Here is a 16,864-nt window from a genome sequence, read left to right as displayed (position 1 = left end):
TTAAAAAATAGCTTGTAGAGATCTTAGGCTGTACTTAATATCTCTTATTGAAAACCGTACCAAGAGTCTCGAGGCTGTACGTGCCCTAGGCCCCAAAACAAACCCTCTCAGCTTCTGCTCGCTCGTCGCGGAGGCGCCACATGGTCCACGGCCACTCCGGCAACGCATCTCGCGGACGGGGGTGTTCCGTGTTCGGAGGCGCATCTCACCGCTTGCGATTCCCCTCAGGCCTAGCTCCAATCCATCCCCGAGATTCACCTGCTTCATCGGGGTCGATCGGAGACAAGCTGCGGCGCGATGCAAGTGTCTGTGTTTACGATTCGGTTGCTTGCTGTTCTAGTTGTAGTTGCTCACGGAGCAGCTCCTCTAAGCTAACATGCATGCATATATTAGGGCTTTTATTATTTCCTCATTGTTTCGTTAGGACTTCTGTTCTTTCTAGCATGCATGTACGCGGTCGTGTGGCCAGTCAAATTGTACTACACTAACAGCCCAGATTGACGTTAGTGAACAATCTTGGTTTCCAATTGATCTTGGGGCGTTATGATCAATCTTGCAAGGAGGGCTAAGTTGCTCTACTAAGCTTTTGCATTTACTCTCTGCTTCAGGACTGCAAAGGACCTTAAGAATTAAGAGGGGGCTGAGAGAGGCGTGGCTAGGCAACGAAGAACTACAAATACAAGGAGCAAACTCCAGCCTTCAGGTGGGAGTGATGGCCCAAAACCAAAACGCTCATTTCCGAAAGGCACGAGCCGCAGCATCAGAAAAATGTGGAAATACGAGTAATTGCTTTTGAACTTGCTTCTTCTTCCTTTTCTGTGCACATGTTGCTCTAATGGAACACTAACAGTTTTGGTGTACCATATCTTATTAACTAGTTCAAGCGAGTCTGGCAGCGTTAGCTGATTTTCATAAGAAACAAAGTGCTATTGAGAAGGAACAATTTGGTGGTGGATTTCCCGACCGGGAAGTTCCAAAAGTTTCCTTTAAAGAGAAATCATTGGGTGAAGAAGTTGCACATGGCCAAGTGTTGGGATAACCACACTAACACAACAGTTAGTGGCAGCGGAAATCAGTCCAAGATGTCAATCTATTCACACAGGGCAACATATGCATCACACGTATTGTGAAGAAAATCACAGCAGCATCACATCAACCAAGAGACACCAAATTTAATGTGGAAAACCCCAAATTAGGGGAAAAACCAGGGGACCAAGCCAGCCAAATCTTCTTTCACTATATGCTTGTGGGATTACAAGAAGTTTCTCTCTAAATAGCACTAGAGGCTCACATACATCAAGATTTCACTATCTTGGACAGTAACAACAAGATTTGGGGCTGCAAGCTCGAGTATAGAAGGACCTCACCAATGAGTGGTGGAACAACAGATTGGAGGCACCAAGGACGTGGATCTGAACCTTCACAACCTTGAGGACGAATCCCTCTTGCTTCCTTGCAAGATCGCTTCTCCAATCACCTTCTTCCCTCTCTTCTCTTCTCCCTTTGGAGGCTCTGTTCCGAAATCTCGTAGCTCCCCCCTCTCTCTGTTTCCAAAGGCTTCTACCTTCTCTTGTATGGCAGCACACTAGATGCTAAATGCACCCAAGGTTGGTCCACACCTTAGGCTATATTTCCCTTACATGTGGGGCTGCTTCATGAGCATTTACTCTCCTCATTTGCCCACATCATGAGGAGGATTTCCCAACATATCTCCCCCTCTAACTCATGATGGGGCCACCATCATGCCCGCTACCTCGCTGCACACTTGCAACTTCTCCTTAGGCAGCACTTTCATCATCATATCCGCACCGTTCAGGTCGGTATGGATCTTCTCAAGTTGTAGCAACTTGGAACTCATCACTTCTCGAATCCAATGGTACCACACCTCAATGTGCTTGTCTAAGAATGCAAACTTGAATTCTTGGCAAGATTAATAGCACTTTGGTTGTCACAAAACAGATTATACTTCTCTTATTTATGTCCCAACTCTTGCAAGAAATTTTTCATCCACGATACTTCTTTGCAGGCTTCAGCTGCTGCTGTATACTCGGCCTCTGTTGTTGATAGAGAAATGCACTTTTGCAGCCTTGATTGCCATGACACTGCTCCCCCTGCAAATGTCACCAGATATCCCGATGTGGACTTTCTTGAGTCTCTTTCTCCAGCATAATCTGCATTTGTATAGCCCTGCAATACAGGATCACCATTTCCAAAGCATAAGCACAACTTGGAAGTACCTCTGAGATATCTAAGAATCCATTTTACTGTTGCCCAATGTGCTTCTCCTGGATTACTCATGAACCGGCTAACTACTCCAACTGCAGTTATCAAAATTTCTATGGTACTGAGGGAATTCGCTCAACATTTTATTAAGATGATCTCTCAAGATAAAGCAGTTTAAGCAGATAAATGGGGAGACAAATTAAGGATTTATTGCATGGCACTATGTGTAACTGGCCATCAGACATCACAGCTATGATGATCTATTTCTCCATATGTTTATGTACTGCTGCCATAATCACTTGAATCGGATCTTGCTGAGGAACTCCACGATGTTACTGTCCGAGCTGCCACCTTCACTCATGGCTCTTTTCGCCTTCTCGCTCAACCCTGCAGCATTCTTCCTGTATTCCTCGCTCCATTCTCCTTCCATCACCTGTCTCACGCACCTCTCCACCACCTCCTTCCTCACAACGCCTTCCGCGTCAGGTTGCAGCTTCACTCCGACTTGCCAAACATGCTCAATGTACTTGGCGTTCGTTGGCTGCACCGACCATTGTGGCATTGCCACCATCGGCACACCAATGCCTAGTGCTTCCATCGTCGAGTTTCACCCGCAGTGCGTCACGAAGCATCCAACCGCAGGGTGCGCGAGGACCTCCAACTGCGGGCTCCATGTCACGAGGAGGCCCCTCCCCTTTGTTGGACTTAAGCTTGTCGTGTGCGTGTGTATGTGTTGTGTGCGTCAAGTCTGTCTGTGTATGGCGTGTGCCGCCGAGTCGGACATGAGCTGCCGAGAAGCTGCGGCCATGGCGGAGTCCGAGCGAGTCGTGGCGCGTTCCAGAGGTTTGGGTCGAGCTCGTGCACGCAGGAACACTGCGGTGGGCTCGGTCGGTGTCAGTTGAGGATGTGGCGTGCGTGTCGCTGGCCGTTGGGCGTGGCCCCGTCGTCCGGGCGATTGGGTCGCTCGCCACGACGTCGTGCGAGCTTCACGGATCATGGTGAGGAAGCCGGGCGTGGAGGTGAGCTCTTGAGCGGTGTGAGCCGTTCCATTTTAGTGTCAATCAAGCCGAGATGCAGTCGATTACGTCGCCGCGGCGTTCGTCGCCCAAATCCACTGTTTATCTTCTTCCTCGCGTCGCCGAAATGAGGGTGTGTGAGAAGTGAGTTATCCTAGGCAGTTCTAATATTTGGTATCAGGGCTAGGGAAGGATTAAGATCGGCGACTCCCCGAAGGGCGAAATTGGAGACAGCTCCAAGGCCATCGTCGTCGCGGAGCGCGCCATCACCAGCTCCGGCGCCGTGCAGCTACCGCTGCTGACCAAGGCCAATTACCGCTGCCGCCATCTTGCGCGCGGTGCCGTCGGAGATGAAGACCGGGCTTGCTGTGAAGAAGTCGGCGAAGGAGGCGTGGGATGCGGTGAAGAAGATGCGGGCCGGCGACGACCGCATGAAGTCCGCGAGTGTGCAGCGCCTCATGAAGCACTTCGAGAACGTGGCGTTCCGCGACGGGGAGAGCGTCGGCGACTTCGCCATGCGCATCAACGGGCTCACCGGCAGCCTGCGCGAGCTCGGTGAGGAGATGGCGGACAGCCGCGTCGTGAAGAAGGTGCTGCGTGTCGTCCCCAAGAAGCTGAAGCAGGTCGCGGTGGCGATCGAGATGCTCGCCGACATCAACACAATGACCGTCGAGGAGCTCGTCGGCCGGCTGCAGGTGGCGAAGGACGCGGACGCTGAAGATCAAGAGGTGGCCAGTGCGGGCGACGCCGGGAAACTGTACCTCACTGAGGAGCAGTGGGAGGCGCGACGCCGCCGTCGCGTCGGCGAGGAGCGGGCGCGCCATGGCAACAGAAAGAAGGGAGATGGCCGTGGCGGCGGCCATGGCGAGGACGACGACGACACAAGCACATGTTCGGGGTCCAGCAGGAGGTCGGAGCGCCGCAACCGAGGGAGGTGCTTCAACTGCAACGAGCGGGGTCACATCGCCAAGTTCTGCCCTCGGGCGTGCGGCAAGGCGATGATGGCGGACGCCGGCGAGGAGCCAACGTTGCTGTGAGCTGCAGGGCCTACCACGTCAAGCTTAGGTCCCTTTGGTTGAGCCGTGGATTCCTGAGAATCTGATTTCAGCTGCCAGCTGCGGGAAATCAGCTGTGAGCTGCCAGCTGTGGGAAAGCTGAAAGCTGTTTGGCGAAACAGCTGTCAACTGTGGATTCTAGATACAAATGTCTGTTATGCCCCTATTATGTCCCTGAGTTGAGTATTAATGTTTATATGTACTTAAGTAGCAATATGCAAAACTATTATTTATTCTAGAACAAGTTTTATTTTAAAACTAGCCAATAAGCTTGTAGAGGGACTCCATAAATTTTACGTTGTATTTTTATGATTTGAATTTTAAACGAATTTACAGGTTGCAGCTATATACAACTCTATACAGTTTTTAATTACAACTAGGTCCCTGACTTTATGCACCGAGAACCCTGAAAAGATTTTGATCTTTGCAATGTGGTCCTTGAGCACAGCTGCGCGCCGGAGGGGCTTCAAATTCCGGCGATGGGAGGCTCGGCCGGCGGCGAGGGGTGGTGGGGGAGCACTAGGTCCGCGAGGGGAACTCATTTTGAGGGTCAACCGGAGGCGGGGCAGCCGAGGGCGGCGCGGCCGCGGACGGCTGGGGGCGGCGCAGGGGCGGGGCGGCCGGGGACGGGGGCGGCGCAGGGGCGGGGCGGGCCGGCCGCGGACAAAGGCAGGGCTGCCGCGGACGGGGGCGGGGCGGCGCAGGGGCGGGGCGGGCCGGCCGCGGACGGGGGCGGCGCAGGGGCGGGGCGGGCCGGCCGCGGACAAAGGCGGGGCGGCCGCGGACGGGGGCGGGGCGGCGGCGGACGGGGGCGGGGCGGGGCGGCGGCGGACGGGGGCGGCGCGGCTGGGGGAGGCGCAGCCGGGGGCGAGGCGGGGGTGGGGCGGCCGCGGACGGGGCGGGGGCGCCGCGGACGGGGCGGGGGCGCCGCGGCCGGGGGCGGCGCGGCCGGCGGGGAAAAGAAAACGCGAACCGGTACGCACATAACCGATGGCATTGCGGGTAATTTCATCCGAAACGCAGTGAAATCGGGGTATGGGGCGATTCTCTCCGTGAACTGGCAAAAGCGGCTGCGTTACCAAAATCGCTGCGCGTCGCGAAGCTGTTTGGTTCAGATTTTCGCGTTCTGGACGCGAATCAGACACAGAACGCCCAACCAAATAAAACTTGTTCTAGAATAAATAATAGTTTTGCATATTGCTACTTAAGTACATATAAATATTAATACTCAACTCAGGAACATAATAGAGGCATAACAGACATTTGTACGTAGAATCCATAGTTGACAGCTGTTTCGCCAAACAGCTTTTATCTTTTCCACGGCTGGCAGCTTACAGCTGATTTTCCACGGTGGCAGCTGAAATCGGATTCTCACTAATCCACGGCTCAACCAAAGGACCTGTAGGAACGCTGCGGTGGGCTCGATCGGTGTCAGTTGAGGAGGTGGCGTGCGTGTCGCTGGCCGTTGGGCGTGGCCGCGTTGTCCAGGCGATTGGGTCGCTCGCCACGACGTCGTGCGAGCTTCACGGATCATGGCGAGGAAGCCGGGCGTAGAGGTGAGCTCCTGGGCGCCTTGGCTTATATATAGCCCCAAACTCCTTGTACGGTGTGAGCCGTTCCATTTTAGTGTCAATCAAGCCGAGATACAGGTGATTACGTTGCCGCGGCGTTCGTCGCCCAAATCCACTGTTTATCTTCTTCCTTGTGTCGCCGTCGTGAGGGTGTGTGAAAACGAGTGTTCCTGGGCGGTTCCAACACCCTTCACCTTGTCAACGAAACCTCCAGGTATCTTGGAAGTCTCCGAGGCCCTGACAACCCACAGGAAATCCTTGCCACTGTTGTCGTCGAGCCCCTCCGCCACCGCGGCCATTTGGCCTGCTCTGGGCGCGGCGAGGCTGCCGAAGGAGACGTACATGACGGAGCGCGGAGGCCTCGCGTCGAGCCAGGCCTTGCTTTCCTCCGCCATCGGAGTGTGGAGGTGGAACCCGTAGGACACGTCGTCCGTCAGGCGGTTGTCGAGGTACCCCGACGGCACGGTTGGCCCGACCGTCTTGGCACCCCATCGCGACGCCATGTACTCAGCTTCCTGTCAAATTTCCGCACCTCATGCATCGGAGCTGCAAATCAAATAATGGCACAGATGGAGGGAGGGATCACTGGCATGGACTCGCATGGCTACCTTGATCTCCAGCTCGTAGAACGAGTTGACGAGGACGTGGTTTGCCACCTCAAACCCCTGGCACTGCTGCAGCCAGTGGCGGATCTAGGGGCCGGGCCCGGGCCCGGCCCACCCTAAGATTGGCGAGACAGCGAGCTGCGCTGCTACAACTGCTACGGAGGCACAGCGGCCGGCGGCAAGCGGAGGCTGAGGCCACATCATGTGTATGGAGATGGTCGCACACTCGCACTGTCGCACATGCGCGAGCGAGCTGCGCTGCTGCAATTGCGAAGGACGTGCGGTCCGGCGGTGCACCATAATCCATATCCCTTCGGCGGCGTTCAGAAATTGCGCTCAAAGCAATCGAGCACCTTCACAGCTTCACCGCAATTTGCTTATTTGCAAGCACCCAGCAGCAAGCTAACGGTAATTTGGCAATTTGCGTTGCAATTTGGTAGCTTGCATATCGGTAGCAAATTTGCTAAAACTTATGTCATTCAGTCAAATATGATTGCTGCGAAATTTTAAATCATGTCATTGCAATGCATAGTTGCTGTGAAACATGAAGAAATATGAAGGCGCTTGATTTTTTTCTCTCATCGGACCACCTAACTTCGAATTCTAGATTCGCCACTGGCTGAAGCATCAGGTCAAGGTAGACGCGGCAGCCGCCGTCGGGCTCCGTGTCAGGAAGTCCGCCGGCCCGAGCCCCGCTGGCAGGCCGGGCAGCTCCGGCAGCGCCTTACCCGGCGCCACCGGCAGGTCCACGGAGCCGCGCGAGGTACGCCTCCGCGTCGCCGGCCTCGTCGAAGCCGCCCCTGTCGCAGCCGTCGGAGTAGGTGGCGACGTGGACTGCGCCGGTCTGCGGCTTGCTCCTGGCCGAGGACGAACCGGGTCACGGCGAGGGTGCAGCGCACGCCGCGGTGCGCGGCGAGGCGCTTGCCGAGCTGGAGGAGCGGGTTGATGTGGCCCAGGATCGGGTAGGAAAGGAGGAGCACGTGGACGCTGCTGTTGTCCGAGCCCTCCATGGCCCACTGGCTGTCGGTAGCTCGAGGGATCTTGCTAATTGCGCGCGGGTATCACGGCTGCCTTTGCCTCTATTTATAGCTGGCTGTCAGTAGTAGTGAGGCGGTTAGCTCTAGCCTACTAGTAGCTGAAAACATTTACGATATTGCTTCCCTTATGCAATTTTTGGATGTCTAGTCACTTGCTAACTATTGAAACCTCCATTTTCTTCCTCCAATTGTGGGCTCATTTGTCACAATGAGCCCCCTCCATCTTTACCTTTTTTAATGAAATGTTTGAGAGCCTTGCCACTGTTGCACAATCTCTGTTCCTGGATGGCACACAGTCTATGGATGCATGCCTTTTGCTTTGGGCACGCCGAGACACAAGGTGAAAGCTAAACTGCTAAAACGAATGTGTCACAAGCTCACAACGGGCACATGCTTAGTATGCAGCATTTTGGGTACGTGCTTGCATTCATCAAGCTAAATGTTAATGTCCTCGATTGGAGCTGTTAGTGGGAAATTATCAGTTGGTTTGCTGTATAGATCATTGAGAACCTAGATTCTACTTCTCATTGCAGTGACTTAATAACATGTCGTCGATGTCACAAAAAAAATGATTGAAGAGTGAATGGTTCATTGTGATTAATGATAAGATTGTGACAAGTGGGCTCTCCGTAAGCAACGATGGGCAACTGATTGTGGGTCAAATGAAATGATGGCATCCTTTTGTTATGGATAGATAGATGGTAGATCGACCTCAATTTTTATCATAGTTTTTATGATTTCCATTTGCTTGATTGTTGATGTGTTTGCTTGCTCTTTATACTTTGATGGTGATCGACGATGTTGCTTCATGTTTTATATTCTCACCATTGTAAGATCGACTGTTTCATCAAATCCAATTAATGTAAGCTTGCATAGGAGAGTGGTTCCTTGTAATTCTTGAAGATAAGCATTTGTAAGCTGAGCAAACTGAAAGGATAATGCCGCCTGATTTTGAATGATAGTTTATTTCGCAATATAGGAGACACTGTCTTTCTTTTTACAATTTCGTAGGAGTGGCTCATAATTTTAGTGGTTTTTATTATTTTTCTCTTGAGTGGCCAACAACATTTCAAGTATAATTCGCATAGTTTCCAACAGTTTTATCAAATCAACAAGATAACTCACAACAAACTCATTAATTACCTAATATTATTGTACTCCCTCCATTCTAAAAAGAAAATGTAACTTTAGCTTCCCGAGAAGTTAAACATTTTTAAGTTTGACAAAATCTATAAAAAAAATTACTAACATTTATAGATATAGAGGCACTGGCACGTGCTCTATAGTTTCTGCATTGAATTCGGCAACCGCTGGAGAAATTTTTGGTTGGTAGGATGTGTGGATCACTGCTGATAAGTCGTTGTAGGCTGTGCATGTCGGCTCATGAAGTCGTGATAGATAGATCAATGATTCATGATAGTTAAGATCATGCCCCGTCCGGATTGATTAATTAGAACAACGACACTGTAGTAAATAAGTTCCTACGAGGATAAATTAGAGAAATTTTACTGTACTTGAAAATTTTAAGAGCCGTTGAAGGGTTCAGATCCAATGTTAAAAAGTAGAAGTAACATGTTACGAAAAACTAAAACGTGGACCGGAACTTATTATTTTGTGGGCCAAGAATCACTCATGAAAATAATGTTTTGTACTTTTCCTTCCACGTGCACATGCCTATTTTTTTCCCGTACCTTGATTCCTTTGGTATGAAATGTTTCATGTGTGGGTATACTTTCATTTTTGCTGTTTGGTTAATTTCATTGTTTTATTTTTGAGAACGACACTAACATTTTCTATCGCAGTCCTAAAGAACTCCACTTCCGCGATTATTCGTTGCCTGACGGTGTGTCAAGTGTGGTCCCTTCAGGTGTGAATAATCTTGCAAGCCATCATTCTAAATGTTACCTATTGACCACTGTCTGCAGAATATTATGTGTTGTCATTCGGGGTACTCATATTAATCACCTTGTTGCATCAGGATTCATGAAAACGAGTTACGAGATAAGATCCTTAGGCTATCCAACGCCACCACCACTTGTGCTTGAATGTAAGTTCTTTGGTTTTTATATTTCTGATGTCCCTTGTGCTCTTCTTTATAAGTAACTTCTGATCTTGGTTTGAAACCAGTCAATGGTGAGTTGCTTAATCAATTTGAAGACCGTTTTGGTGAATTGCGTGCTTGGAAAGGGTACCCTTTTGGTGCTCCACCCAATGATTATTTCGAGGATGTCTGGGAGCAACTTCAAAAGAAAGTTGTGACAAATATACCCCGTAGGGTTGTATCACTTGCTTCTTTCACCAGTGATTATTCGAGGTCCTTTGCTTGCACAGGGTTGCTTATAAAGTGGCATGGAAACAGAGCCACACGCACTGTTGTCTTGACTTCTGCCAATTTAGTTAGAAGTCATGATAATGAAGATGAAATCGATGGAAACTTGAGGGTTGGTGCTCCTATCACTCTTGATCTTTTGAGTTATATGATATGATGGTTAGCTGAGTTATCTTAATCACTGCAGATTGAGGTGTTTCTCCCACCAAATCAACGTTGCGATGGGACACTGGAATTGTGTAATTTACACTATAATATTGCTATTATCAGTGTCAAGAAAAGGTTTCAATGCTATTCGACCAGAAGATATTTTTAATAATGGGATGCATATGTCATCTAAAAAGGTAGTAGCTATAGGGCGTGACATCTAAAAAGTGAAACGTAGTAATAAGGGCATACTTAATTGTGAAGAGCTTCTCTGTTCCACTTGTAAAATTAAGAAGGTAGTGTGCTGAATTTGTCTTAGGTGCCGTTTGGATCCTTCATTTTAAGGGATTAAAATCTACTTAATAAAATAGATTATTTATCTTAAAATGTGGCATTCTACAACTTTTCAAAGTATATATATAATCTTATCTTAAATTTATAGGGTGGGAGATGGAAATTAATTCTACAGATCCTCAAGCTATGTTTCTAATGTACAACTTATAGCACACTTTTCAACTCGCTTCCTCATAGTAGAAGTGCAGTACATAAGTATCTTTCCCATATGGCCAACAGTAATATACAAATATATTCTATACAACTATATTAGTTTAATTAATTTATATCTAAATTATAATTATTAGAATGGAATTCAATTCCAAGGATCCAAACAGAACCTTACTGTTTCTTTACATAGCAGTCTGTATTAAATAATGCATTAGAACCTGAGTAATCTCTTTAGTCACAATTCATCCATTTCAGTAACTAGAAGTTTGCCAGTAACATTTGCCTTTTTTTGTATTAGGCTGGGATTGGTGGCCCTCTTATTGATTTTGATGGGACTTTTTGTTGGCATGAACCTTTACGATGGAAGCGATGTAACTCCTTTCCTTCCAAGGCACGAGATTGTCAATGCTTTAAAAGGAGCGGATAATTCCAGATTACCACCGGAAAGGTACTTTTTTTCTTGTTATGCCTCAGTTATAACTGGGTAGGTATTGCAGCCTGTAAACTTATGATTAAAAAATATGCTGGATGACAGCGGAGTTAATCCTGTGCGACTTGATTTCACTAGAGGGGGGACGATCGAGAAAAACAGGTACTATTTGTTCTATTTTCTCGTTGCCACTTGTTTGTGACTTAAAACATTTTATTCAACAACCAAACTACGCTGGATAAAATAAAATGTTTGGATGACAGGTGGTCAGTGCCTAAAGCATATTGGTGTCATGGTGAACTTGACGTGGATGTGTACAATGGCCCCCTGCGTGCTGGAAGGACTCTCCAACAGACAGCGGCGCGCTATTAGCACGTCGAGCTATATTAGTATATTATGGTGCACTTAATGTGCATAGATATGATGTACCTTAGCTTATTGGGAGGACTATCAATCGGTGAAGCTATTAACAGACCTGGTTCTGCTCATCTTGCTAGTACCAAGATTTTATCCCACTCTGTTATTTTTAGCAGTAGATATCACTACATGGTAGTTAAGAACTAAGAACTTTCCTCGATCCTAAGGTGAAAAGCACTATGGCCGTACAACCTTGTAAGCCTTCTTATGAAGAGAGGTTCCAAATTGAGCACCGTTGAAAGTGAAGTTTGCCCGACAAACTTGCTAGGCCAACGCGGGCCTTGTTTAGATTCCAAATTTTTTGCAACAGTACTACTGTAGCACTTTCGTTTGTATTTGATAAATTTTATCTAATCATGGACTAATTAGGCTCAAAAGTTATTTTTACTGCTCGACAATTAAACTGTGCAATTAGTTATTTTTTTTACATACATTTACTGCTTCATGCATATATCCCAAAATTGATGTGATGGAGAGAGAATGTAAAAAGTTGGAATTTGGAGGTGATGTAAACGGGGCCGCGGTTGCACCTGGAACGAACGTGCTTGCATGCGAGACGACTTGTCGAAGCAACCTCTCCTGAACGCTCGACGGGCCTGTCTGGTTGGGGCGGAAGGCCGAATGCAACCGGCCTGCAACCGTAGTCTTGGCACCGCCGTGACCGTTGTTTTCGACTGCTTGTAAGCATTCACCTTTATTTTTCTTTGAGAAACAATGTGAATGCTGATCACCTTGTTTTTCAGATAAGCATTCACCATGTTTCGACCTGGCAAATTTCAGTGGAGTGGCGCCCAGCATGGTAAAAACCGCAGGTAAGCACAGCTTTCGGACGAAATTAATCTGAACTGTCTTTATCATTGACAGTACAGTCGCATGATGCCGGATGCCTGGCGCTAGACTTGGGACTCGAACCGAAACAATGGAACGGGTTTTTTTTAAAAGAAATGATTGAGGGGTAAAAACAATTGAATAGTAAATCTGAAAAGTATATGGAGCTAGCTAGTTCTACGGTTCTACCATATTTTAATATATAATCACTCCAAAAAAGATGCCCACGTCATAATATGCATGTCAGTGCTGACAGCAACCTCATGCATCCGACGAAGCTTAAGTCATTGATGACGTGTGATCCGAAGAAAACTGCCGAGCGAAGTGGCGACTTGCACACCCTGTGCACAGGTAATTGAGAAATTGACAAACAAGTAGTGCGTCCCTGTGATCCTGTCGTTTTCTCCAACCGCACCTGCAGATCCGAGAGCCCCCATTCTTCGCCGATCTCAACAGAAACACTTGGCACTTGCGTGCGTTCGTTTCCTGGGGTCTAAAGTTTAGAGGGATCACATCGAAAAGAAATACTTGGGCACTTAGGCTTTGCTTCCCATCTGATCATGTCGCGGAAGGTCCAGGACGCCTATATATGGAGAGGGACCTGCACTCACGTACTTCCCAACAACATCGCCATCGCACTTCAGGATTCCAAGCTAACACGCTCATTACTCTAGCCATGGCGCCGCCGGCGAGCTCGGACCAAACAAGCATCAACATCCTCCTCGTCCCGTTCCCGGTCCAGGGCCACATCAACCCGCTGCTCCAGTTCGGCAAGCGGCTCGCCAGCCACGGCGGCGTCCGGTGCACCCTCGCGGCGACCCGCTTCGTCGCCAACTCCACCAGGCCAACCCCGAGCTCGGTGCACGTCGCCGTCTTCTCCGACGGCTGCGACGGCGGCGGGCCCGACGAGGTGGGGGGGATGGGCGCCCCCTACTACGAGCGGCTCGAGTCGGCCGGGTCCGAGACGCTGGACGCGCTCCTCGCTTCGGAGTCGGAGCGGGGCCGGCCGGTGCACGTGGTGGTGTACGACGCGTTCCTGCCGTGGGCGCGGCGCGTGGCGAGGCGGCGCGGCGCGGCGCCCGCGGCGTTCCTCACGCAGACGTGCGCCGTGGACATCCTGTACGCGCACGCGTGGGCCGGCCGCGTGCCGCCGCCGCCGCTGCTGCGGCCGGAGGACGTGCGGGGCTGCCTGGACGGGCTGTCGTGCCGGCTCGAGATGGGCGACCTGCCGACGTTCATGACCGACGCGAGCTACCCCCCGGCGTTCAGGGAACTGCTGGTGAACCAGTTCCTGGGGCTGGACGACGCCGACCACGTGCTCGTCAACTCGTTCCGCGACCTGGAACCACAGGAAGCAGACTACATGGCGTCCGCGTGGAGAGCCAAGATGGTGGGCCCGACCGTCCCGTCGGCGTTCCTCGACAACCGCCTCCCGGACGACGTGTCCTACGGCATCCACCTCCACACCCCGATGACAGCGGAATGCAAGGCGTGGCTCGACGGCCAGCTGGCACAGTCCGTTCTGTACGTCTCCTTCGGTAGCATGGCCTCCCTGGGTCCTGACCAGATGAGCGAGGTAGCCGAGGGCCTCTACAGTAGCGGCAAGCCCTTCCTGTGGGTGGTTCGGGCCACCGAGACCGCCAAGCTGCCCGAGGGCTTCGCCGATAAGGCCAAGGCCAGGGGGCTCATAGTGCCATGGTGCCCGCAGCTGGACGTTCTGGCGCACCCGTCCGTCGGCTGCTTCATGACGCACTGCGGCTGGAACTCGACGGTGGAGGCGCTCAGCGCGGGCGTGCCCTTGGTGGCGATGCCGAACTGGTCGGACCAGACGACGAACGCCAAGTACATCCAGGACGTGTGGCGCGTCGGCGTGCGGGTGCGGCCGGATGCCAAGGGAATGGTGAGGAGCGAGGAGGTGGAGCGGCGCGTGCGCGAGGTGATGGAAGGGGAAATGCGCGAGGAGTTTAGGGTGAGAGCTCTGGAGTGGAGTGAAAAGGCGAAGAAGTCCATGAGCGAAGGCGGGACCTCGGATGTCAACATCTCGGATTTCCTATCAAGTTTTGGACACAACACTACTCATGCAACTCACTCAAGCAAACTGATTGGGTGATGAACCGAAGCGCATTCATCATATGTTACTAGTATCATTTCCCTTTCTCGTTGGGATAGCGCTCCTGTGTATTCTCTTCTACAAATAGATAGGGAGGTATTCCACTATTGAGTACTCCAAATAATGGGTTTTGTGGGTATAAGATTACGCCCAAGTTTTGTGGATGAACAGTATAAGTTGTTGTTTGAAAGGGCACGTGTAGTACATGCAGTTCGCTGACCCGTACTCAACCGCGCCACACAAGCTCTATCTAATACCTATCGAAGCGGACAACCGCTGACCCGTACTCAACCTAATACCCCTCCCCAACCTCTTTACATAATACCTACCAAAACGGACCCCCGCTAATCCGCACTCAACCGCGCCACGCAAGCTTTACCTAATACCTGCCGAAGCGGACAACCGCTTACCTGCACTCAACCTAGTACCCCTCTCCAACCTCTCTACCTAATACCCACCGAAACGGACACCCGTCGACCCGCACTCAACCGCGCCACACCTCCTGATCACCATCCTTCTTCGGCTACCGTGGGACCGTCACTGTTCACGTGCTGTCCCTGTGCACACATGCGGGGATATACAAACGGATAAGAACGTTCCGTCTTTGTTCCGTGCGCCGGTTCGCGACATGGGAGCGCCGCGGATCGTCGTCGTTACCGGTGACAAGGCAAGCGTGTCGGCTTTCTCTGGCTGGGAGAAGGTAATCACTGCGCCGTCGAGTATCGATCCTAGCTAGTGGGGCTAGGCGCTAGGCAGTTACTGGCCTGGCGTGCGCGCGTCGTGGTCGGCTTTTTGGCCACGCAGGCGGTGCGCCCGTCGCCGTCGACGCGACCGGCGCTCTTGTCTGTGACCTAGGGCCTGTTTGGATCTACCCCTAGTAAAAGGGTAAATGGCAAAATTTTTGCTCAAATCACATCAAATGTTTGGACGCTAATTAGAAGTATTAAATATAGTTTAATTAAAAAACTAATTACATAGATGAGGACTAAATGACCAGACGAATCTATTAAGCCTAATTAATCCATAATTAGCAAAATTACGGTAGCATTTGCCCTTTTGCACTTTGGGGTGTTTGGATCCAAAAGTGCAAAAAAAGTGCAAAAGAGCAAAAATTTTGCACTTTCTTTTTCTGTTTCCGTTGGATCCAAACAGGCCCCTATAGCCGCCAGAACGGTGAAAGAAACGCTGGGCCACAGAGCAAAGCCGGCCGATCGGGACGGCGCCGCCGCCCGCGTCGCAGGCTTTGCGTGTGGTGCAGAGCGGCACTGCACGGCACGGCGCCCAGCCCGGCTGACTAATCGCCGCCGCAGGCCATTGATTGCAACGGGCTCCTTGTCCAATACCGCTCAAGCATTACATTACCCGCGATACAGCATTTATCAGTGAGCTCCGGCAACGATAATCAGGTGGAAATCGGTGAAAAATCGCCAAAACCGATCGGTAAAGAGACCTAAATTCCAAAAAATGAAATTCAACAATTTATCGTCGATAATCGATGCAAACTGAACGATTTATCGCTTCGCCTACTGAAAATATATTTTGGCAGTGGAAAAAAAATAAAGGTTTGATAGCATTTAATTTTTTAGGTTATGTATTATATTATATTAGATAAATTACACATACATGCACAATTTTGCATATAGAATTGACTAAGAAATAAACATGTTTACATATTTTGCCCATAAAATTACATAAAGCACATAAATTTGCACATATATACAAACCACGAAGTGCATAATTCATATAAACAAACGAGTGCATAGTCCATACAAACTTCATAGTTCACAGAAATAAAAGAGTGCATAGTTCATACAAACCTCGTAGTGCATAGAAACAAGAGTACATAGTCTATACAAGCCACGTACAAACTTAGCAAGCACATAGTCCATACACGAAGGTATTCGGCATATCAATTTAATCATTCTTCGGTCTCTTCGATTATCGACGCCACGATCAGCTCCCTCGCTCCCAGCTGCAGCATCATCGATAATTGCCGCATATATATTGATTATCGGCCTTAATTGTACGAAAATCGGCCTTAATCGCACAAGTTAGTGGATGGTAACGGGTAGTTAGATAAAAATATTTTTTCCTAAGCAAACAATTGTTGCTTTCAACATGTGACAACATTCTGGAATCAAGAGAAGGTCTAGTTTTTTATAAAAATAAGTTCTCTACTTTTTATAAAATTTTTTAAATTTTTGAATTTTTCATTGAAATCTAGCGAAATTTCAGTCGGTTTACGTTCTCAGCTAGCATCGGTAACGACAAATTTCACCGATAATCGCGATTATCGAGCGGTTTTGTATTCCTACTACCGCCACGCCACCGGTCCGTTACCACGGCGCTGCTGGTGGCCAGAGCACCAGCGCGAACGGGGCGTGCGCGTGTGCCGATAGAATCGGTACGACGCTGGCGTGGCGTATCTCTCATGGGCAACGGAGGAGCAAGCGACGCGCGCTGCCGTGCACCGGGGTCCAAGGTAAGGTCGCGCCACGTCGCCCGTCGGATAGGCAGCGGCACGCCGCGGGCGGCACGATCCGTACTCCGTTGCTACCCGGTTGGCAGTTGAGAGAGAGAGAGAGAGAGAGA

The 16,864-nt window shown here is 50.0% G+C and overlaps 1 protein-coding gene and 2 pseudogenes across 1 annotated transcript; 2 read left to right on the top strand and 1 right to left on the bottom strand.

Moving 5' to 3' along the window:
* Window positions 1–2,518: 2,518 nt before the first annotated feature.
* Window positions 2,519–7,505, bottom strand: LOC112881168 (annotated as a pseudogene).
* Window positions 7,506–7,897: 392 nt separating this feature from the next.
* LOC112881167 lies at window positions 7,898–12,081 on the top strand (annotated as a pseudogene).
* A 625-nt stretch (window positions 12,082–12,706) lies between these two features.
* LOC112881735 (UDP-glycosyltransferase 79-like) lies at window positions 12,707–14,414 on the top strand. Its single transcript, XM_025946570.1, has one exon. The coding sequence runs from the start codon at window positions 12,752–12,754 to the stop codon at window positions 14,270–14,272; it is 1,521 nt and encodes a 506-aa protein (XP_025802355.1). The 5' UTR covers window positions 12,707–12,751; the 3' UTR covers window positions 14,273–14,414.
* Window positions 14,415–16,864: the final 2,450 nt, after the last annotated feature.

Source organism: Panicum hallii, chromosome 2, assembly GCF_002211085.1.
Source record: "Panicum hallii strain FIL2 chromosome 2, PHallii_v3.1, whole genome shotgun sequence".
Taxonomy (NCBI): Eukaryota; Viridiplantae; Streptophyta; class Magnoliopsida; order Poales; family Poaceae; genus Panicum; species Panicum hallii.
Note: the sequence above shows the minus strand (reverse complement) of the source record. Positions and strands in the feature narration are given on the sequence as shown.